Raw genomic sequence first — 23,642 nt, 5'->3', positions numbered from 1 at the left:
CACATGTTTCTAAGTGTAGTGGCAATCTTTTGCTTTCCAGCTTATATTCTTGCATCTTATTTTAAATTTGTGTAATCCAAGACCATAGTCAGAGAAAGTACATTAACTGCTACTTCAGTCTTTTGAAAATTAGTGTCCTCAATTTCACAATTCATCATTTAATTTTGAATGAAAGTATTCAAACATTCAGCACCAATATTCTGCCTTTCTTTAACCAAGTAGCATTGAAGTAGTTTGCATTTGGAGTCTTTAACAACTGGTTTAATAAAATGACAGACATTCCACCTGACTGACCAATTAAAACAAAATCTAGAGGAGAATCAGAGTAAAACCAAGCTCATGCTAACTAGTCTCAAGAACTAAAACATATAACCTGGCATTGGTTTGCTCACCAATAGTGTATATCATTCAGACAAACTGTGTAGTAAGCAAAATTGAATTGAAGGCTTACTCACAGTCAGATCAACTATGACAGAAACCAGGCTGAAAAGGTATTTCAATTGTTAGCTATGTAGTGAAAGGGAACCTACTAGAAGGAGTTGGAATAAAACTTATGGGCAAAAATAAAAGTCTCCTACAAATGCTTAATTTGACAAATTTAAAAGCTAAATTATTTTAACAAGACTTGCTGTTTTTTAAACAATACTTGTTTATTTTTTAAACTTAATTAAATTGAAGCAGATTCTGTGGTTAAGTATTTACTTGATCAAGAGTGTATGACATCAAAATTTTGTTCTCACTTTTAATCTGATAGGGTATTTATATGGGCTGGCTAACAGCCTCTGGAAGTGGAGCACGCACACTTGGACCTGTGTTCGTTAGTCAAGTTTACACTCATTATGGACCTCGATGGACATTTGGCCCCATTTGTGGGGTTGTGATGGCAGCTATAATACTTATGGGTCTGATATACAAGAGACTCTCACGATTCTCAATCCAGTATCAGAGACTGCAGTAAAGATGGGCCAAAGAGAATAACCATTTTGTATCCAGCCTTGGATAAAAAAAACACACTGATGAAACCTAACTGATTGCACTTTACATTTTATATGGGCTGCTTCAAATAAGTGGTAGGGGAAAAACTGCAAGTGTTATTTTCTGCTTTGTATCTTGTTGTAACTTACTTGATTTTTATTTAATATGCAACTTACCTAATGGATTAACAACTTTTACACTAAAATTGATGCACTGAGAGAGATTTTGTGATAGCTTTAAATAAAGAATTTTAGTGCTAAGTTTGAAATTCTGAATAAAGTATTATGAACCATTTGATATTGTATGAAATAGATTAATCTAATTTTGTCCATATACATGGCATTCAAATCATTGTTACAGACTGAAAGGAGACCCAATTAAAAAAAGGTTTAAGTAACTAGCATCTCATCTTTTATCATAAAATGGTTTTAAATATATGGACATGAAAGGAAAATTGAGAGAAAGTATTCTAAGTGGTGCATATTTACCTCAGTGCATTTATTTGTACATACTTCACCAATGCTCAGACCATTCCTCCACTCGACAAGAAAAACCAAGTGTCATTGTCGATGCAAAGTGCTATTTGAAATCACTGAGTGTAGCAAATTGGTTTAGAACTTGAGGAAATTGCATGGCAACCATGGGTTCCAATCCTAGGATATTTAAATCCAATCCACTACACAAACACAACCATTTTGAAATTCAGGGCTTGTGCAATAACAGAAATAGTGCGTGCCCCACAATTATCCCTGATTGACAGGTTTCACTATGTTACACATTCATATTTACAAGCAGGTGAAGTGGTTTCTAGAGTTTATGCAAATTTAAATGAGAGTTTTCCCCAATCTATAATCCTTTCTTTTTATTAAAAAAAAGTGTGCAGGAAACCTCCTGTTCTATCAGACTGGTGTTTAAATACATTAAAGCATCAGGAAAGCTCATTAATCTAGGTAACTGCTACTAATTAAAAATTTGGATTCACTATAGGTAACTTCTGTGGCTCACTGGTAATATTCATCTGGGTATACATTAATGGATGTTCAGTACACATACACATTTGACTTCTGCAACATTGAGAAATCTTGATTACATTAGGAATCACAGACTATATATATGGTCTAAGTCCATCTGATAAGAGGGAAACAGTATTCTTCTGATCTGGATTGGATATTTGTGGGTATTATGTATTTCAGTCTTTTAGAATGTGAACCAAATATATATTTTCCTTTAGTCTCACCAAATACTGCACAAGCTAAAAAAACCTTGAACAAAAACACCAATATCCATTAAACCCAATTCAAATATATCCAAAGATGCTGCTAGACTTAAACATTTGGAAGGATTAGGCTAGATACAAAATGTTAAGCTGCTTTAATTCTCAGAAAGGAGAGCATACAGAATAGCTGTAAAAAAAAACTTAAGAATCCAATCTGTATGGTTGGTGTCAATTTGGAAATAACTGATCTTAATTGGGTCACTTAAAATAATGGTTTTTAAACTTATCCTCCAACAATAAAATTCACTTCTGTAAAAGCTCTCATTTTTTCTGACCCAGCTATTCTTTTTTGACACAATCTTCAACATCTGTTTTCTGTTTCATGATTCATAACAGAATAGGGAAGTGAAAACTATCCAGTGGAATGGATGAGTGATTGGATTGTTGAGATAGTTACAAGTTAGAAAACATCATGAATGCCAACTCTTGTTATCTTAAACTACCTTCAGTTCAGCCTCTTTGTATTTAAAAAAATGATACAACGCCTACAGTAAACTTTTAAAATGGCGAAAAGGGCAAAAGATCCTGAAATGTGAGTTTAAGGGGAATTCAGTCAAGCTAATTTTTATATAGCAGTAAACTAGAACAACAAAAGTACAAAACAATTGTATTAAAATAGTCAACTATATACAAAACAATATAGTACAAATATATGCACAATATACATAATTTACAGTAATGACAGGGAATGATGGCAAAGTCTAGACTTATTCCTGTAAGACAATTATCAATATCACAATATAGAAACAATTCATGCTATTTCAGCAATGGATGCTAGTTTCATTCACTTCAGCAAATCATTACTTTTCAGGCATGTACTCCAGGTCAGACTCCAGAGATTAAAACCAAATTAGTAAATACTTATTGATTTTAAAACCAGTCAAAATGCATAAGTACTGCAGACAAATTTTGTTAACATTTTCCACATTAGCAAGTAATGTTATATTTTCTGGTATTTTGCAAATTGCTTTGTTTCACCATTTCAAGATTTCAAAATGTGTTAAATCCAGGATTAAAAAGGTTCCTTGATGCTGATGTTGTGTAACAGGATATAGAGTACAATTCTGAATTTCATTTTGGAAGAGGAATAGAAAGAAGTGTTCTACTTACAATAGATGAAAAAGTGTGAAGCTAGAACATGCCTCAAATAGATTAATGCTAAAGTAGTTGAAATCAAAACAGTGACAAAAGTATATATAATGCCTATATAAAATTGTCTTTCAAAACCAAAGTTCATGAACAAGTTTATATAATTTGTATAAATCCCTTTTATACATAAAGCAGACAAATACAATTCAACAATCTACCACTTCAACATTTTAAAAAACTGTTTTAACATGACATTGATGTTCATTCAAAATACACTTAAATGAGCAATAGAAAAATAAAAGTCTTCAATGTACATTAACAAGCATTACAAAATATACAGACTATTTATAGCATATTTACATTTCGTTTTATAAACTTCAGCTTGAACTTGGTTAGTTGTTAATCAAATTCCATACTTTTTAGAAAAAGCTCAGTTTTTCTCTGAAAACATATGACAGTATACGGGTAGAAAATGTTGTTAAACTTCTGACTTCACATTATAGCAGATGAGCTTGCTTACTGAATTGTATGTTGGTTTGTTTGATTTGCCAGTAATCCTAGGATTGAAGAGAGGCACTGTAGTTTCCCTTTCACATGGTCTGGAATCTTCTCATTTTGCCCATACCTATCAAAACATAATGTATGTTTTTCATGAAGGGGAGGATGATGTGGTCAGTTCTACTTAAAATCAAATTGAAACAAAAAAATAAAAAACTGCAGATACTGGATACCTGAAATAAGTACAGAAATTTCTGGAGAAACTCAGTAGGTCTGGCAGCATCTGCAGAAAACAGTTAAATGTGGAGTCCAATGTCCAGTTCTGAAGAAGGGTCACTCGACTCAAACTGTTAACAGTTTTCTTCCCACAAATGTTGCCAGGTCATAGAACCAGAATTTGCTAAAGAAACTATTTAAAATCATTACACTTGACAGTTTTTAAAAAAAAGTTAGTATACATTCCATAATGCATATGACATGGGGAGTACAAAAAAGTGTAGTGATGAAAGTGAGACAAAAATTAAAGACAGGTGGTACCAATAAAAAAGTTGCAATACTCAGTTGTTTGCATCAATAGCAAGATACTGGAGAAAGAAAGGAATTTAGAGGCAGATTATAAATGCAGCATGACTACATAAATTTTAATTATGACAAAACCATAAAATGATAAAAAAGGTATAGATCAATGCATTTATAATTCCAATCTTTTACTTAAGCAGGTAGTTTTAACAGATTTATAATGGTGCAAGTGTTGTTCAGTTCTTAAGTGTGTGTACCAGCTCTGGATGAGCATCATTGACTTGGTGCCATTCTTCTACCTTTGCCTATAATCCCAAATAGAATTTCTATATAAATAATTATCCAATGCCCGCTTGAATGTATCAGTTAAGCATATTTCCATCTCAGGCAGTGCATCCCATGCCTCAATCATCATGAGTCTCTGTCACCTTCATTTGTGCAATTTCATTTTTCATCCTTTTGAAAAGGGGTATGGTTTCTCACCATGTACTCGAACCAGCCTCCTCATTTTGAAATCTTCCATCTTACAGCATGGAAACAGACAGTTTGGTCCATACTGACCAAAGCCCAAATTAAGCTAGTTCCACCTGCCTGCACTTGGCCGATATTCCTCCAAACATTCATCTACCAATCCAAAATGTCTTTTAATCATTGTAACTGTACCCACATCCATCATTTCCTCTGGAAGTTCATTCCATACATGAACCACTGTGTATAAAAAAAAACATTGCCCCTAATGTCTTTTATAAAGATCTTTCAGCTTAGCTTCTCTCAAAGGAAAAATAGTCCCAACTTTCAAGTTTATGTACATAACTGAAGTTACCACTCTAATAAACTGCTTTCACCCTTTCTAATGTGTTCACATCCTTCTAAAAAGAGTGCAGCAGCTAGACAAAAAAAAGTGTAATATCATCCACATTTTGAGGTTTATAGAAATGTCAAACATTTTACTATTTAGTACAACAAAATTCAAGTTTTGTAAAAAAAAAGTGCTAGTTCCATGATAGAGTTCTACATATCAACTTGCATAACAGCTGTTTGCAGTTTGAAGTTCGAAGTTCATTTTCACTAGGTCTTTAAACTTCAGCCTTTTTAAAGATTTAAAAATTTATTCAGTCACAGAGCAGCGATTTTAGCAGTTTCATGACCACTCAGACCGAGTATGGAGAACTCTGCTACAGAGATTTTGCACAAATCCATCTGTTGAAGCACTTAAGATAGCAACTGTTACCTTTGAAGTGACCCAATGACAGAAGGAAATATTCTAAAATGTATGTTCCATAAAAGGATTAGTTTGATGAATCTTTAGATCCTCGAGTGCGCGATGCTGAATTTGCTGGAATGTTGTAAATAGATGCTTGTAGTCAGGAAAAGATAAAATGTTATCACACCATTACGTAAGCTAACCTTTGAAAATATCCTTCCTGGGATGGCTGTGCCACTGGCTGGGCCTACATTTATTGCCGAGCTATCCATGTGTTAGAGATAGACCCACAATGCTATTAGGGAGGGAGCTTTGAAAGGCGAACTTGCAGGTGGTGGTGCTCTTACCACATATCCGCTGCCTTGGTTCTTCTGGATGAAAGTGTTATCTAAAGGAATCTTGGTTAATATCTCCAGTATATCATGTAGCTGTTACACAATACTGCTGAGTACTGGGAGCAGAGTGAGCCCCACCCCCACCCTCCTCTAGCTTATCTCTCCACGCTTCAGGCTCACTGCCTTTATTCCTGATGAAGGGCTTTTGCCCGAAACATCGATTTCGCTGCACTTTGGATGCTGCCTGAACTGCTGTGCTCTTCCAGCACCACTGATCCTGAGCAGGTGTGATGCCAACCAATTGGGCTGCTTTGGCTTGAATAGTTGAAAACGTGTTGCTGGTTAAAGCACAGCAGGTCAGGCAGCATCCAAGGAATAGGAAATTCGACGTTTCGGGCCAGAGCCCTTCATCAGGAATGAGGAGAGGGTGCCAGGCAGGCTAAGATAAAAGGTAGGGAGGAGGGACTTGGGGGAGGGGCGATGGAGATGTGATAGGTGGAAGGAGGTTGCAGAGGAGATGACCTGGGGGGTGCAGTGAGAGAGAGACTCACTGAAATCCTTGTAGAGGGAGGAAGAGAGCTTCTTCAATGTGTAAGTTGAAAATGTGTAACCAGCAACACATTTTCAACTGTGATCTCCAGCATCTGCAGACCTCATTTTTTACCCGAAGATTTTAACCTACTGCGTCTCACTGCACCCCCCAGGTCATCTCCTCTGCAACCTCCTTCCACCTATCACATCTCCATCGCCCCTCCCCCAGTCCCTCCTCCCTACCTTTTATCTTAGCCTGCCTGGCACCCTCTCCTCATTCCTGATGAAGGGCTCTGGCCCGAAACATCGAATTTCCTATTCCTTGGATGCTGCCTGACCTGCTGTGCTTTAACCAGCAACACATTTTCAACTTGGCTTGAATAGTGTCAAGCTTCAAGGGTTGTTCGAGCTTTTTCCAAGTAAGTACTACTTCACACTTCAAACTTATGACCAGGTTTGGTGAGTTAGGAGGGGACTACAGGATTCCTTACCCCGATCTGTTCTTGTAGCCACAGTATTTGTATCCAGTTCAGCTTCTGATCGATGAGGACACCCAGAATATTTATAGTGGGATAGTCAGTGCTGCTAATGCCATTGAATGAGAAGAAACAATGACTTGGCATTTGTGGCGTGAACTTTATTTTGCTACTTTTCAGCCAAATTCTTCAGAGGTGTCCTGCAACTGAAATTGGCAGACCTTCTCCAAACAGAATCTTCCTTTGTGCCAGGTAACACTTCAACCGTGTCTGGGACATTGTAAGGTACAGTCACATGCATGGAATCATATCAGGTTCCTGTTCAACTAATCTGAGATAGCTCCCTCAATTTTGGGACTTGCTCCCAGTTGGTACTAAGGAGGATTCTGCAGCGTCGACACAGTAATTTCCAGTTTTTCGTTGATGCTGTCCATTCGGTTTCATTACTTTTGAGACTTTCTACTGATTGTTACAAATAAGTGCCTTGCTCAGCTATTTGAGGGGACAGTTAAAAGACAACCATGTTGCCGAGATTGGAGTCAAATGTAGGCCAGACCAGGTTAGGATGGCAGTTTCCTTCCTAAAAAGGGCATGAGTGAATCAATTGGGTTTTTCCTGACAAAAAAAAATGGTTTCATGGTCGTCATTTGACGCTTAAAATTTCAAATATTTTAAAAATCGATTTCAAATTCCAACTGCCATGGTGGGATTTAAATCTGGATCCTCCGAACATTTTCTAGGGTCCCTAGGCCATTGCCTCCCCACACCCATTTGGGGTATCTCATCTGATAAATAGAGTTTTTTTTTATTAGATTAGAACATAGAACAAAGAAAAATACGGCACAGTACAGGCCCTTTGGCCCTCAATATTGCGCCGACCCAAGCCCACCTAACCTACACTAGCCCACTATCCTCCATATGCCTATCCAATGCCCATTTAAATGCCCATAAAGAGGGAGAGTCCACCACTGCTACAGGCAGGGCATTCCATGAACTCACGACTCGCTGAGTAAAGAATCTACCCCTAACATCTGTCCTATACCTTCCTCCCCTTAATTTAAAGCTATGCCCCCTCGTAATAGCTGACTCCATACGTGGAAAAAGGTTCTCATTGTCAACCCTATCTAAACCCCTAATCGTCTTGTACACCTCTATCAAGTCACCCCTAAACCTTCTTTTCTCCAATGAAAACAGCCCCAAGTGCCTCAGCCTTTCCTCATACGATCTTCCTACCATACCAGGCAACATCCTGGTAAACCTCCTCTGCACCTATTCCAGTGCATCCACATCCTTCCTATAGTATGGCGACCAAAACTGCACATAATACTCCAGATGCAGCCGCACCAGAGTCTTATACAACTGCAACATGACCTCAGGACTCCGGAACTCAATTCCTCTACCAATAAAAGCCAGTACACCATATGCCTTCTTCACAACACTATTTACCTGGGTGGCAACTTTCAGAGATCTGTGTACATGGACACCAAGATCCCTCTGCTCATCCACACTACCAAGTATCCGACCATTAGTCCAGTACTCCATCTTCTTGTTACTCTTACCAAAGTGAATCATTTCACACTTACCTACATTGAACTCCATTTGCCACCTTTCTGCCCAGCTCTGTAGCTTATCTATATCCCGCTGTAACCTGCCACATCCTTCCTCACTGTCAACAACTCCACCGACTTTCGTATCATTTGCAAACTTGCTCACCCAACCTTCTAGCCCCTTCTCCAGGTCATTTATAAAAATGACAAACAGCAATGGTCCCAAAACAGATCCTTGCGGAACACCGCTAGTAACTGCACACCAAGATGAACCTTTACCATCAACTACTACCCTAAGTCTTCTTCCAGCCAGCCAATTCCTAATCCAAACCTCTAATGCACCCTCAATGCCATACCTCCATATTTATGCAGTAGCCTACCATGGGGGAACCTTATCAAACGCCTTACTAAAATCCACATACACCACATCTACCGCTTTACCTTCGTCCACCTCCTTAGTCACCTTCTCAAAGAATTCAATAAGATTTGTGAGGCACAACCTGCCCTTCACAAAACCATGCTGACTATCCTTGATCACATTATTCCTATCCAGATGTTCATAAATCCTATCCCTTACAATTCTCTTTAACACTGCCTACAACAGAAGTGAGACTCACCGGCCTAGAGTTACTAGGGTTATCCCTACTCCCCTTCCTGAACAAGGGAACCACATTTGCTATCCTCCAGTCTTCTGGCACTATTCCTGTAGACGACGAGGACATAAAAATCAAGGCCAATGGCTCTGCAATCTCCTCCCTTGCGTCCGAGAAAATCCTAGGATAAATGATATCAGGCCCAGTGGACTTATCTATTTTCACCCTTTCCAGAATTTCCAACACCTCTTCCCTACATACCTTAAAGCCATCCATTCTAATTAATTGTGACTCAATATTCACATCGGCAACAATGTCCTGTTCCTGAGTGAATACTGATGAAAAGTATTCATTCAATGTCTCTCCAATCTCTTCAGCCTCCACGCACAACTTCCCACTACTATCCATGACTGGACCTATTCCTACCCTAGTCATTCTTTTATTCCTGACATACCTATAGAAAGCCTTTGGCTTTTCCCTAATCCTACCAATCAAGGACTTTTCATGTCCCCTCCTTGCTGCTCTTAGCTCTCTCTTTAGATCCTTCCTGGCTACCTTATAACTCAATCGCCCCAACTGAACCTTCATGCCTCATCTTTACTTAGGCCGCCCTCTTCCCTTTCACAAGGGATTCATTTTCCTTATTATACCACGGCTCCCTCACATGACCCTTTCCTCCCTGTCTGACAGGTACATACTTATCAAGGACAGTCAATAGCTGCTCCTTGAACAAGCTCCACATATTGATTGTGCCCTTCCCTTGAAGCATCCTAAGTCATGCCTCACCGCATCATAATTTCCCTGCCCCCAGTTATAACTCTTGCCCTGCAGTGCACACTTATCCCTCTCCATCACTAGAGTAAAAGTCACCAAATTGTGGTCACTGTCCCCAAAGTGCTCACCTACCTCCAATTCTAATACCTGGCCTGGTTCATTACCCAGAACCAAATCCAGTATGGCCTCACCTCTTGTTGGCTTGTCTACATATGGTGTCAGGAAACCCTCCTGCACACATTGGACAAACACCGACCCATCTAACGTACTCGAGCTATAGCTTTCCCAGTCAATATCTGGAAAGTTAGTTCCCCCATAACAACCACCCTATTACTTTCACTCTTCTCCCGAATCGTCCTCGCAATCCTTTCTTCTACGTCTCTAGGACTATTAGGAGGTCTGTAGAAAACTCCTAACAGGGTGACCTCACCTTTCCTATTTCTAACCTCAGCCCAAACTACCTCAGATAGCGAGTCTTCATCCATCGTCCTTTCCACCACTGTAATAATATCCTTAACAAGCAATGCCACACCTCCCCCTCTTTTAACCCACCTCTGACACTATTAAAACATTGAAACCCTGGAACCTGCAACAACCAATCCTGTCCCTGTTCTACCCATGTCTCCGTAAAAGCCACAACATTGAAATCTCAGGTACCAACCCACGCTGCAAGTTCACCTACCTTATTTCATATACTTCTCGCATTGAAGTATACACACTTCAAGCCACCTTCCTGTTTACAGGCACCCTCCTTCGAGATTGATGCCATGTTCCTAACCTCCCTACACTCCAGGTCCTGTACCCTAAAGCTACAGTCCAGGTTCCCATGCCCCTGTAGAGTTAGTTTAAACCCCCCCAGAGAGCACTAGCAAACCTCCCCCACCCCCCCCCTCCCGGATACTGGTGCCTCTCAGGTTCAGGTGTAGACCATCCTGTCTTTAGAGGTCCCACCTTCCCCAGAAAGAACCCCAGTTATCCAGATACCGGAATCCCTCCCTCCTGCATCATGCCTGTAGCCACGCATTTAACTGTTCTCTCTCCTTATTCCTCGACACTCTATCACGTGGCACGGGTAACAAACCAGAGACAACAACTCTTTGTTCTAGCTCTGAGCTTCCAACCTAGCTCCCTGAAAGCCTGCCTAACATCCTCATTCCTCTTCCTACCTATGTCGTTGGTGCCAATGTGGACCACGACTTCGGGCTGCTCCCCCTCCCCTTTAAGAACCAGGAAATCACGATCAGAGGCGTCACGTACCCTTGCACCTGGGAGGCAACATACCAATCGTGAGTCTCTCTCGCCCTCGCAAAACTGCCTATCTGTGCCCCAAACTATCGAGTCCCCAATAACTTTGCTCTGCTCTTCTCCACCCTTCCCTTCTGAGCAACGGGGAGCAGGCTCTGTGCCAGAGGCCTGAACCGCATTGCTGACCCTGGTAAGTCGTTTCCCCACCACCCCCCCTCCCCCAAGTATCCAAAATGGTATACTTGTTCTTGAGGGGAACGACTGCAGGGGGTCCCTGCACTGGCTGCTTCCTCCTAGTTCCCCTCACTGTCACCCATCTGTCTGCAATCTTTGGAGTTACTACTTCCCTGAAGCTCTGATCTATGACCCCCTCTGCCTCCCGAATGATCCTAAGTTCATCCTCTCCTGCGTGCCTTTATTGGGAAAACCTACCCAGGTAAGCTTGCACTACACCAGCTTCCGAGTCCGCTCCGCACTTTTTTAAAAAAAAAACTTAAATTTAAACCGTTAAAAAAAAACTTAACCGCGACTACAAAGAGACACTGCCAAACAGCCCTGACCTGCTCCGCCGAGAGGATGAATACTTACAATGTGGAAACAGGCCCTTCGGCCCAACAAGTCTACGCCGACCCGTTGAAGGGCAACTCACCCAGATGTATTCCCTTACATTTATCCCAACACCTAACACTACGGGCAATTTAGCATGGCCAATTCACCTAACCTGCACATTTTTGGATTGTGGGAGGAAACCGGAGCACCCGGAGGAAACCCACACAGACATGGGGAGAATGTGCAAACTCCACACAGTCAGTCAGTCGCCTGAGGGAATTGAACCCGGGTCTCTAGTGCTGTGAGGCAGCAGTGCTAACCACCGTGCCAAAAAACTTGTTCCACACTTTTTTTTAAAATCATGGAATACAGTTCTAACTAATCCATATAATTGAGCATGATCCACATAACATTACTACATTAAAAATAATTACCTGATTGCTTGGCCCTGAGGAGACGTGTAAATAACAGAGGCGACTCCAGCTTGCACCAGGAGCTGGGAACCATCGTTAAATTGAACCCAGACTTCACCACTGATTAACTATCAAGTAATAACAAACATTTGTAGAGTTAACATTTTATCCCATTTTTTCAAAATACAAATTCAATAACTGAAACTGTGCTCTCAACTTCTATTTTGATTCAAGGCCAAAAATCAAAATCTTTAACTTTCTGATACTTGGTGCTGGAAGTGCTCATTTCACTCTTCACAGGGGACTGCATCTGAGCAACTAATGCTTTCAACAATTGCTTTTCAAAATAAACTCATCTACTAGTATAGTTAGTCTCCAGAGACACCTGCCATTCTGGTTCATAGCATATTGTGGTTTGGCCTGTCAGCCTCTTTCTACTGTAAAGAACTCCCTGTACAGTAAGCTACAAAAAAAAACAGTCCAATAAAAAAAAACACCCCTGGCTTTTTGTTGACACCCAAATGTTAATCAAAGGCACTCATTAGAGGACTAAGACAGTTCTTGGAGATAAAACACTATGATCTAACTGGCCACAAGCTAGTAGACCGAAATCATAAAATAATGAGAAGCTGGCAGTACAGAAAGAGGCTATTCATTACACCATGCCTATGCTGATTGAACAGCAGACAAATGTCATTCCTAATTCCAGCATTTTGTCTGTAGGTCAGCTCTTTATCCTCAGTTACCTGTCCAATTCCTTTCCAAAAAGGCCCACTTAATTTCTTATGAAACACGCCTACTTAAAAGTTACCTTTACACAGGCATCTGTAGAAAACTAATGCACAGAAAAAGTGATTCTATATTAACGATTGTGATATAATAAACTTCAGAACTTTAATAACTGGTCATGGTTTGAAAGAAACAAAGATAAACTGTTTCACCTGGAAAGCAGCAGCAATAATTGTGTCCGGAATAACCTATTCCTGGACAAGGACAAATTTGTACAGGAATTGAAAGCAATTGGCAGTGTCTGGGTAAAGGACCCTAAAGAATAATATTACATCCTAGACCTGAAGAACAAAAAGAACTGTACAAGAATCCAACACCAAAACAATACAGAAGTAGAATTTTGAACAATACTGCACGAGGGTCAAACTCTGGATACTTGCAGAGATAGACATTGTTGGTTGGAATTGTAGCTAAATTCCACCATCAGGTAATAGCAAGTTGACTTGGAAGACAAACTTGCTTACAGGAGGGATCTTGTTTTGGTTGCTACATTCAATAAAGTTTAAATGATTATTTCAATATTTGATTGATTGAGAGATTTCTTAATAGGTAGCTGAATTAAAAAAGTAACAATTTAACCACAACACTATTGACAGTTCATGTATTAACATCCATTCTTACAAAAGTTAAAAATACCACCAATCTTAAATTTCAGATTTCAAAGCAAGTATCAGGACAAGTTATTTGTAAAACGGAAGTTTAGCTGGACATCCTTGTTACTATGGGGAGCACAAGGCTTGCAAGTTTTGCCTTCTCCTACCACCTTGTAGTTTGGAAAATCATGGCCACAGACCCAGCGTTGCTAGTCATAAATACTGACCTGATTGCAAATTCTGTAAGTTTTTGGCATTTCAAATGAACTTTGAAACATTGTACAGCCAAAATGTCCTCATTTTAATAGCATTGACACACAGCACATCTTTAAGTTTAGACACTTACTTCACAATGCTATTGCATCTTTCTGCTAATTGCCAACACAAACATCTATGTATAAATTTCAGAGCTAAAGGGAAGACTGTAGAAGTGTTCTAAATTTAATGTTTACAGTCTAATTAATTTTAATCAATTTTCTGCAAAAAAATTAACATGACATTTTCAAAATTCAAGAGTTTACTAATGGAAAACTGATGAACAAATATAACTTGAAAATTTTACTATGTTGTATTTGCTTCCAATATAGTGTGAATACTTTACAATGCTGGGATGAAAGTTTTACCAGTTTTGACATTCTAATTAGAAAGCTATCCTTAAGAAATTGTCAATTGCTAAGAATACAAGTAGTCAGTTGAGAGAACACATCTTGGAATTCCTATCTTTGTGATTAGTCAGGAGTTGGATAAGTAACGCTGAATATCCATTTCAAAATTCCTTCATTTTTCCCTTCTTCTGGTAGGCATGTTTCCTGCCTTTGCACAAACATGGAGAAAGTAAGGACTGCAGATACTGGAGATAACGTCAAGGGTATGTTGCTGGGAAAGCACAGCAGGTCAGGCAGCATCAGAGGAGCAGAAGAAATGACATTTCAGGCATAGGCCCTTCACCAGGAATGAGGCTGTGGGCCAGAGTGGAGACATAAATAGGAGAATGAAGGGGAGAGAGAAGGTTATAGGTTGGGGGGGAGGGGGGGGGGGGGGGTTGGAAAGAGGGATGGACAGGTCTGGAAGGCACAGCTGAGTTGGGATAATTGGGGTGGGGGGGGGGGGGGGGGGGGGGGGTGTCACAAATGAGGAAGCTGTTGAAATCCACATTTATTCCATGTGGTTGCAGGGTCCAAAGGCAGAATGAGGCATTCTTCCTCTTGGCATTACGGTTTGGCGATGGAGGAGGCCCAGGACCTGCATGTCCTTGACGGAGTGGGAGGGGGAGTTGAAGTGTTCAGCCACAAGGCAGTAGGGTTGGTGGGTGCACGTATCCCAGAGATGTTCTCTGAAATGATCCACAAGAAGGCGTCCTGTCTCCCTGATGTAGAGGAGACTACACTGGGTGTAATGGAAGCAGGAGAAGACATTGGTAGAGGTACAGGTGAATTTCTGACTGATGTGGAAGGATCCTTTGGGGCCTTGGACAGAGCTGGTGTGGGCACTGGTTTTGCATTTCCCACTTGGTGAGGGGCAGGGAAAGGTGCTGGGAGTGAGGTGCGTGCAGTGGGGCACTTGGACCTGACGAGGGAATGGTCTCTCCAGAACGCTGATTAGGGGTAGGGAGGGAAATATATCTTGGTGGAGTCTGTTTGGAGGTGGCAGAAGATGATGCAATGTATGCAGAAGGTAGTGGGGTGCAAGGTGAGGACAGGGGTGGAGGGGAGGGGGGCTGTTTTTGTTGCCTTGGGAAGGGTGAGGCTCAAGAGTGGTGGTGTGTGAAGTGGAGAAGTTGTGTTGGAGGGCATAGTCAACCAGGTGGGAAGGGAAGTTGCGATCATGGAAGGAGGCAGCCATCTGGGACTTTGCGGTGGAATTGGTCATCCTGGGAACAGATGCGGCAGAGGAATTGGGAACAAGAGATGGCATTTTTACAGGAGGTAGGGTGGCAGGAGATGTCATCTCGGTAGCTGTGGAAATCAGTGGGCTTGTAGTAGATGTCTATGGTTCGTCAGTCGCCAGAGATGGTGATGGAGAGGTCCAGGAAGGGGAGGGAGGTGTCTGAGATGGTCCAGGTGAATGGAGGTCAGGGTGGAAGGTCTTGGTAAAGTTGATGAACATAAGTTGTTCAACCTTAGGGGAGGTCAGTCATCGATGTAGCGGAGGAACAGGTGGGGGGTGGAGCCGGTGTAACTGTGGAAGATAGACAAACAGACAGACAGATATAGCTGGGTCCCATGTATGTACCCATGGCTAAGCCTTTGGTTTGGAGGAAGTGGGAGGATTGGCAGAAGTTGCTGAGATTAAGGACTAGTTCAGCCAGGCAGATGAGGGTATCAGTGGAAGGGTACTGGTTGGGACAGCATGAGAGGAAGAAACAGAGGGCTGAGAGCCCTTCGCCGTGGCAGATCGACATGTACAGGGACTGCATACCCATGGTGAAGATGAGGCATTGGGCGCCAGGGAAACAAAAACCTTGGAGGTGGTGAAGAGCTTGCGTGGTGTCACGAACGTAGGTGGGGAGTTTCTGGTCTAAGGTAGAGGTAGGAAGAGATGAGTTCAGTGGGACGTGCAGGCTGAGGCAATGGATCGACCAGGGCAGTTAGGTTTGTGAATCTTAGGAAGGAGGTAGAATCGGGCAGTGCGGGATTCATGGAAAATGAGGTTGAGTCCATCTTCCGCAGTTACACTGGCACAATTCCCGACTCAGGCGACAGACTGTGTGGAGTTTGCACGTTCTCCCCGTGTCTGCGTGGGTTTCCTCCGGGTGCTCCGGTTTCCTCCCACAGTCACAAAGATGTGCGGGTCAGGTGAATTGGCCATTCTAAATTGCCCGTAGTGTTAGGTAAGGGGTAAATGTAGGGGTATGGGTGGGTTGAGCTTCGGCGGGTCGGTGTGGACTTGTTGGGCCAAAGGGCCTGTTTCCACACTAAGTAGTCTAATACAGTCATCGATGTAGTGGACAAAGAGATGGAGGGTATTAGACTAGACTGTATCAGCACTGCCTCGTGCTTCCACGAGCAGGTTGAACAGTTCATCACCTTTACCAACACCTTCCACCCCGACCGTAATTTCACCTGGACCATTTCAGGACATCTTCCCTCCCCTTCCTGGACCTCTCCATCACCATCTCCAGTGACTGACTAACCACTGACAACTACAACAACCCCAGATTGGAGGAGGGGTGGGTGCGGGATTTGCCACGAAAGTTCACTAAACTGGTTCCTCAGGAGAGGGTTTATCCAATGACGAGTGATTGAACATACCAGGATTTAAAACATGGGGCAGCTGGAGAAATTGCCAAAAATATCACAAGCAGTCCACAAAAAAAAAGCAGACAGGAAAGTTTGTCAGTAATAATTAACTTTGGCTCCTGAACAACTGCAGAAATATTTTCACTAAGAAAACATGCAAAATGTGAATGGAAGAGCTGGAATCGGAGGTGGGGCTCCTTCAATCTCCTATTATATCACTGTCTCAGTGTCTCTTGCTGGTTGCTCCAGCTCCTAATTCTTCTACACGCTCTCCCTTAGAGAGAGAATTTAAAATTGGATGAGCATCAAGGATGGAAAGGAAGTATGTTATCAGAGGAACTGGAACAGCAGCATGAAAATGACAAGAAATTTGAAAGCTAATGAAAACAATTTGAGTTGAGTTGAGTCAGGGCGAGGGAGAGAAAGAAGAGAACAAATAAAATTCTCTTCAGATGAAATGCTCAGACGTTTAGAGTTGATGAATAAGTTTAAAAAAATACATAATAGGAATAGCGCACTCAGTCCCTCAAACCTGACCTAAGTACACAGCTAATAATTACTCCACATTTCCAAATATCCCTGATAACCTTTCACCCTCTTTCTTATGCTAAATCTGCATACCCCCTCCTTAAACAAGTGTTCAAGGACCATGCTCAAACACTTGAAGAGCATTTCAAAGATTCATACACCCTGAAAAAGACTCATCTGCCTTAGAATCTAGGGGTCAGATATATAACAGTGATGCCTATTTTTAAAATTTGCCCACTACAATAAGCATACTTTTCACACTCAAGAACACTCAGGATCTTGTGTTTCAATCACCTTGTTTCTTAATCCAAACTTCAGCAAATACAACCCTAGCCTGTCCAACCATTCCTCATTAAACAACCCATCCATTCCAGATATCAATCAACAAATCTTTTTTGAACTGCTTCCAATGCATTTACATCTTTCCTTCAAGAAGGCAACCACTTCTGCACACAATACTCGCACATGAAGCATAACCACCTTACTTTTACAATCATTTTTCCTCCTAAATGATAACAGCCTATTAGCTTTCCTAATCACCATAGCAGCTTTTTGCAATTCATGTGCTAGGGCCACCCAGATCCATCTGCATCTTTCACCACAGAGTGCAAAAAGACACTTCCTAAGAGCCAAAATGAACAATTTCACATTTTTCCAAATTAAACTCCATTTGGCAGATTTTTGCCCATTCACACTACCCATATCCCTCTTCACAACTTAAGGCATGTCTCAAAAGGCCATCAGCATATCTCAAAATCCTACCTTTGGTCCCTGCATCACATTTTATACTTGATACTAGGTAATGACTTGGGTCAGGTGTTAGATTTGGGAGTAAGATTGCAACCACAATTCAGTTAAGTTTACTTTAGCGATGAAAGGGACAGGTTTATACTGCAGGTCAAGAGTCTGTTTTGGGGCCACTGCCGTTTGTCATTTTTATAAGTGACCTGAATGACTGCATAGAAGGATAGGTTAATAACTTTGTGGACGACACCAAAGTCAGTGGAGTTGTGGACAGTGCAGAAGGATGTTGCAGATAACAGAGGGACAAAGTCAAGAGTGTGGTGCTGGAAAAGCACAGGTCAGGCAGATTCAGAGCAGCAGGAAAATTGACGTTTCATGCAAACCCCCTTCATCAGGAATCTCTCGAGGGCTTTTACCCAAAACGTCGATCTTCTTGCTGCTTGGCTTGCACCCAAGAGCTGCAGAATTGGGCTGAGAGGTGGCAAATGGAGTTTAAATGTGGCAACGTGAGGTGATTCACTTTGAAAGTAACAGGAATGCAAGTACTGGGCTAATGGTAAGATTCTTGAAAGTGTGGCTGAGCAGAGAGAGATCTCGATGCCCATATGTATAGATCCCAGAAAGTTGCCACCCAGGTTGATAGGGTAGTTAGGAAGGCATACAATGTGTTAGTTTTTAAGAGTTTCAGTGCCATGAGGTAAATGTTGCAGCTGTACAAAACTCTGGTGTGGCTGCACTTGGAGTATTGCATATAGTTCTGGTTGCCACATTATAGGAAGGACGTGGAAGCATTGGAAAGGGTGCAGAGGAGATTTACCACGATGTTGCCTGGTTTGGAGGGAAGGTCTTGAGGAAAGGCTGAGGGAACGGAGGCTTTTTTTGTTAGACAGAAGGTTAATAGGTGAGACTTAGAGACATACAAGCTGATCAGCGGATTAGATAGGGTGGACAGAGAGCCTTTTTCCTTAGATGGTGATGGCTAGCACGAGGGGACAGCTTTAAACTGAGGAGTGATAGATATAATACAGATGTCAGGGTGTAGAATGCTTTGCCTGTAACAGTAGTAGACTCGCCAGCTTTAAGCGGATCTAAATAGTCATTGGATAAATACAGAGGAACCTCGATTATCCGAAGGAGATGGGCGGGCACTATTTCATTCGGATAATCAATTATTTGGTTAAATCTATTTTCTCTGGGGCTCAGAGTTTTCTGTGCAGTCTGGTCCCCATTCAGGAGACTAGGCAGCAGCACACCGCACGTGAGCGCTCACCCCAACCCCTGCCCACCCGCCCCCGGGGCAGTCAGACTGGACACCAACAGTAAGATTGCTGCTGCCTTTGTGGGGTAAGTCTCCAAATAACTAACTACCACACACTTTTTGACAGGTTCCACCTCTGCTCTGTACAGGACAGTGTTGGAGAGATTATCTGGGGAACAGGGGGTTTAGGGTTCACCCCTATGTAGAACTCCAGCGAAAGAAAGTGTGGGGTGTGTGTTTGGAGGTTGGGGGAGGGGGGGTGGAAAGAAGAGAAGAGAGAGGACAAGAAAGAGATGGCAGGTCAGTCATTTAGAGACGGTGCCTAGACTGTCCAGGACTGTTCTCGGCAGCATTTCAGTGAGCAGAGTTAGTTTTTAATCACTGTACTTGTAAACGAAAGATGGAATCGGGGTTGAAAACAGATCTGTGACGTAATGTTCCTATCGGGACCTTGAGATCCCCTTTGGATAAATGATATTCGGGTTATCGAGGTTCCTCTGTATTTGGATGATAATGAAACAGTGTAGGTTAGAGGGTTTGCAGACCGGTTTCAAAGGTCGGTGCAATATGGAGGGCTGAAGGGCTGTATTGTTCTATGTTCTATATAAAATTATGAAAAAAAAGAGACACCCGAGAACAGATCCCTGTGGCACATTGCCTTGGAAGGCAAGATCAGTTCAAGATTCTTTGGCAGAAGAAATTTCCCCTTTTATAAATATTTCTAGGATGTTATTTGTATCCACAAAAAAAAAAGTGATGACTGATGCACAAAATCTGTTCAATTCTTCTTCCCTTTCCTTAGTTTCCAATATTAATTTCACTTTTTAAATAAAGGATGAATGCTCACTTGTAGATTCAAATACCCATTGAAATAGTTATTGTCTGTTTTCATGTTATCACCTAAACTTCCTTGCTCCAACTCGTCTCTAAATTAATTAAACTTTTCACCATGACTTGCTGTTTCATCCTTTGTACCTTCAGAGGTCTTATTTAAAGAAATACTTTTAGAATTATGCTATAGAGAGTGGAGGTGGACCAGGAGTTCTAGTAACTGCCAGGATGCAGCATCTCTTACATTTTGTTTCCAAATACTAAGTCCCCGTCTCATTCTTCTTCCAGTTACTAACTTATCTTCTATATTTAAATAGGCAAAAAAATTGGAAATCTCAGTACTATGGACAGATCAGGAGGGGGGGATGGACGAGGGGAGTGGAGGGGCGGAGGGGGAGGGGGAGGCGGAGGCAGTGGAGGGGGCAAGGAGCATTTTTCCCCTGCCATTATGCCATTTCAATTTCTCAAAGTGTAATGATAATGAAATTGAATCCTAAAAAGATTACATTAGACTTTTTCCTTTTATCAGTTTCCAAGAAATAATTACAGGCTGTCATAATTACGGCAAGAGAATTTTTCTTTACATGAAAAAAAGGTTGTCCTACTATCTTACTGAATGATATGGAGACATATCACAAAATTCTACTTGCCTAACCATTACAAAACCATTTGTCCACAGGCACAGTTATAAAACAAACAAAAACCTTAGCATTCTGAGATAATTTGATCATTATGCATACATACCTGAGAAGCCCAACCAACATTAGGTACAAACACAGATTTCAGCACCTGCCCAGGACTTGGAGATACCACAGTTTGAGTTGAAGGTGCAGATTTATTTTTTTCAACAGTGATTGCTGTTAAATTGGAGCTTTCACATGAACAAATCTGCAAGATAAGCAAAATTTATATTATGATTTGAAAATCATTTTTCCATAACTCAGTAAATACAGTGGTGTACAAAGCATGCCAAAAAAACACAAGCACTTATGGAAGGTGTACCTCCGCAATGATTGGCAGATTTTCTCCTTTCAAAAGCGGAGTTGAGTAGAAGTGTATTTTAAAGCATTAAGTAGCAGCAATTATAGCATATAAAAGATTAGACATCACATATAATATACATCATATCAGATTTGGAGATACTACCAACACGAGAAACCATTGGACCAATACACTTATGTCAAATTTGAGCCAATTCCAGATTGGGTCAAAAGTAGTACAATTTTATTTTTCCTTCTGAAATCAGTTATCCTCTAATATAATGTACAAAGGTACATCCTTTGTGTGAGGCTAGATCACAAAGACCAACCAACAAACAAAGTGGACAGCATTAGTGGCGTGATTGCCTGGAGTTTCTGGATGATAGCCAGGGAATACAATTTTTGATAATTTCCACTTTCTAACCTAAGAACCTTCATATCTTATTGATAAAGAGCATATAAATTTTTAAAAAAGGAGTTGTTTCCAATTACTGGAAGGCATAGATTTAAAGTAATTAATGAACCAGAAGCAACACAAGAAAATGTTCTTTGAAGAGATGAGTTTTGAGACCAAGGAGCATGCATAGTAGCAGCTAAATCTAAAATGAAAGAAACCTTATAGACCCCCTAAAAATGAACAAAATAAAAAAAAACAGATGAAAGAAAAATCACTTGAAATAGATGTTTTTAGAAGTAGACTTTATATTGCAAATGCACGTTTACAATAAAAATCAGGAGGTGAGCAGTCAGAATTTATAATAGATGGTGTCAGATGACATTCTTTTTGAAGCACAAGTAGGTAGGATTTAGAATGCGAAGGACTTGAGTTCCAGTCAAGGGTTTTTAGACTGGAGACGTCAACTACTACTTGCTCTTCCAGACAGAATACTCTCACTTGGAAGAAGTTAAATTTATTTTTTTTTTAAAATGAAATTGCATTGCTACAACTGTAGTGTTTAACATTAGAGATCATTTCTGCTTCATTTGGAAAGTAACATAAACTGCCAGCCCAATTAAGTGAGATTCCTGATTTTATACTCTGAAGTTCTCCTCATGAATCAATTCCAGGATTAGTAATAGTTTCAAATGCTAAACAGAACAGTTAGATACAGGTGGCAAAAAAAAGACAAAGAGAAACTAACTCCAAACTAGCAAGAGCCAGAGAAAGCACAGGCCATTGTGTTATGAATTACCAATTATCCTTATGAATTTGAAAGACTGGAGAATAGTTTTCCAAATACTTTACTTGCTGAAGAATTTAACTTGTGCTAAGTTGAGTAAATAGCCACTTTTGCTGGACTAATGATCTCAATAGCCATTCATATAGCATTTATAAATGTTACTTTACCAAGTAGTGTAGCTTTTTATACAAGGCAAAATCCAGAATGTATCTGTGCACTTTGACCTTTTGTGTCATTTATTCCCTAATTGACAATTATCATCTAAAATAGAATGGGGCACGAACAAGATTGCTGGATGATTTTTTTTTGAAGATTTGTAGCTCAGGTTGAGGTTCAGGATGTAAGTTTGCTCGCTGAGTGAGAAGGTTTGGCTTCAGATGTTTCATCACCATGTTAAGTAACTTCAGACAGCCTCCAGTGATGCACTGGTGTTATGTCATGCTTTCTAGTTATGTCTCTTGATCGCTTAAAAAGGTGGGTGATATCCTTTCCAGTTCTTTTTCTCAAGAGGTTGGTAAATGTGATCCAAATTGGTGTTTATTGATGGATTTCTGGTTTGAATGCCAGGCCTCGAGGAATTCCTGTGCGTGTCTCGGATTAGTGGGTCCTGGGATGAATGCGTTGTCCTAGTCAAAAGTGATGTACTTCTTCGTCTCTATGTAAGGACTAATGATCTCAATAGCCATTCATATAGCATTCATATACTATTGATAGTGGGTCATGTCTTTTGGTGGCTAGTTGGTGTTGTGTATCCTGGTGCTAGTTATCTGCCTGTCTGTCTATCCAATTTTGCTTGTTACAGTTCTTGCACGGAGTTTTGTAAATGACATTCATTTTGCTGGTTGTCGATATAGGGACCTTTAGTTCATCAGCTGCTGTTTAAATGTGTTGGTGGGTTTGTGGGCTACCATGATGCAAAGGGGTCAGAATAGTCTGGTAGTCATTTCAAGAGATGTCTAGTGTATGGTAAAGTGGCTAGAGTTTCTGGGCACATTGTGTCTGCTTGTTTGGGTTTGTTGTTTAGGAATCAGTGGACTGTGTTTATTGGGTACCTGTTCTTCTTGAATAGCTGTACAAATATTTTTCTTTTGTTGCCCACAAACCTACCAAAACACCTAAAAGCAGCTGATGAACCTAAAAAAGGGCCCTATACCAACAAAATGAATGTCATTACAACATACCATGCAAGGACTGTATCAACGACTACATCAGACAGACAGGCAGAAAACTAGCGGCCAAAAGACAATGACCCGCTATCACAAGTATCTTTACATACAGACGAATGAGGACACCACTTTGACTGGGACAACACATCTATCCTATGATAGGCTAAACAGACATACACGGGAGTTCCTAGAGGTCTGGCATTCAAACCGGAACTCCAAGAAACACATCAATTTGGACCCCATTTACCAACCTCTGAGAAAAAAGAACAGAAATGATATCACCCGTCACAACAGACAAGGCACAAATAG

General features: G+C 40.9%; 2 protein-coding genes across 3 annotated transcripts in view; one reads left to right on the top strand and one right to left on the bottom strand.

Annotated features, from left to right (window-relative positions):
• The window catches only part of mfsd8 (major facilitator superfamily domain containing 8), a 60,125-nt gene extending 58,920 nt beyond the window's left edge, over nucleotides 1-1,205 (top strand). For both annotated transcript variants that reach the window (XM_060851392.1, XM_060851393.1), the window contains one exon: nucleotides 755-1,205. In XM_060851392.1, coding sequence (XP_060707375.1) covers nucleotides 755-958 — 204 coding nt within the window. In that variant the 3' untranslated portion in view covers nucleotides 959-1,205. The remainder of the gene's footprint in view (nucleotides 1-754) is intronic.
• Nucleotides 1,206-3,725: 2,520 nt separating this feature from the next.
• Nucleotides 3,726-23,642, bottom strand: part of plk4 (polo-like kinase 4 (Drosophila)) — a 63,382-nt gene continuing 43,465 nt past the window's right edge. The window contains exons 14-16 of the mRNA XM_060851486.1: nucleotides 20,751-20,894; nucleotides 12,046-12,152; nucleotides 3,726-3,965 (exon numbers count right to left, since the gene is read on the bottom strand). Coding sequence (XP_060707469.1) covers nucleotides 3,857-3,965; nucleotides 12,046-12,152; nucleotides 20,751-20,894 — 360 coding nt within the window. The 3' untranslated portion in view covers nucleotides 3,726-3,856. The remainder of the gene's footprint in view (nucleotides 3,966-12,045; nucleotides 12,153-20,750; nucleotides 20,895-23,642) is intronic.

Source organism: Hemiscyllium ocellatum, chromosome 36, assembly GCF_020745735.1.
Source record: "Hemiscyllium ocellatum isolate sHemOce1 chromosome 36, sHemOce1.pat.X.cur, whole genome shotgun sequence".
NCBI classification, from domain to species: domain Eukaryota; kingdom Metazoa; phylum Chordata; class Chondrichthyes; order Orectolobiformes; family Hemiscylliidae; genus Hemiscyllium; species Hemiscyllium ocellatum.
This window is presented reverse-complemented; position numbering and strand designations above follow the sequence as displayed.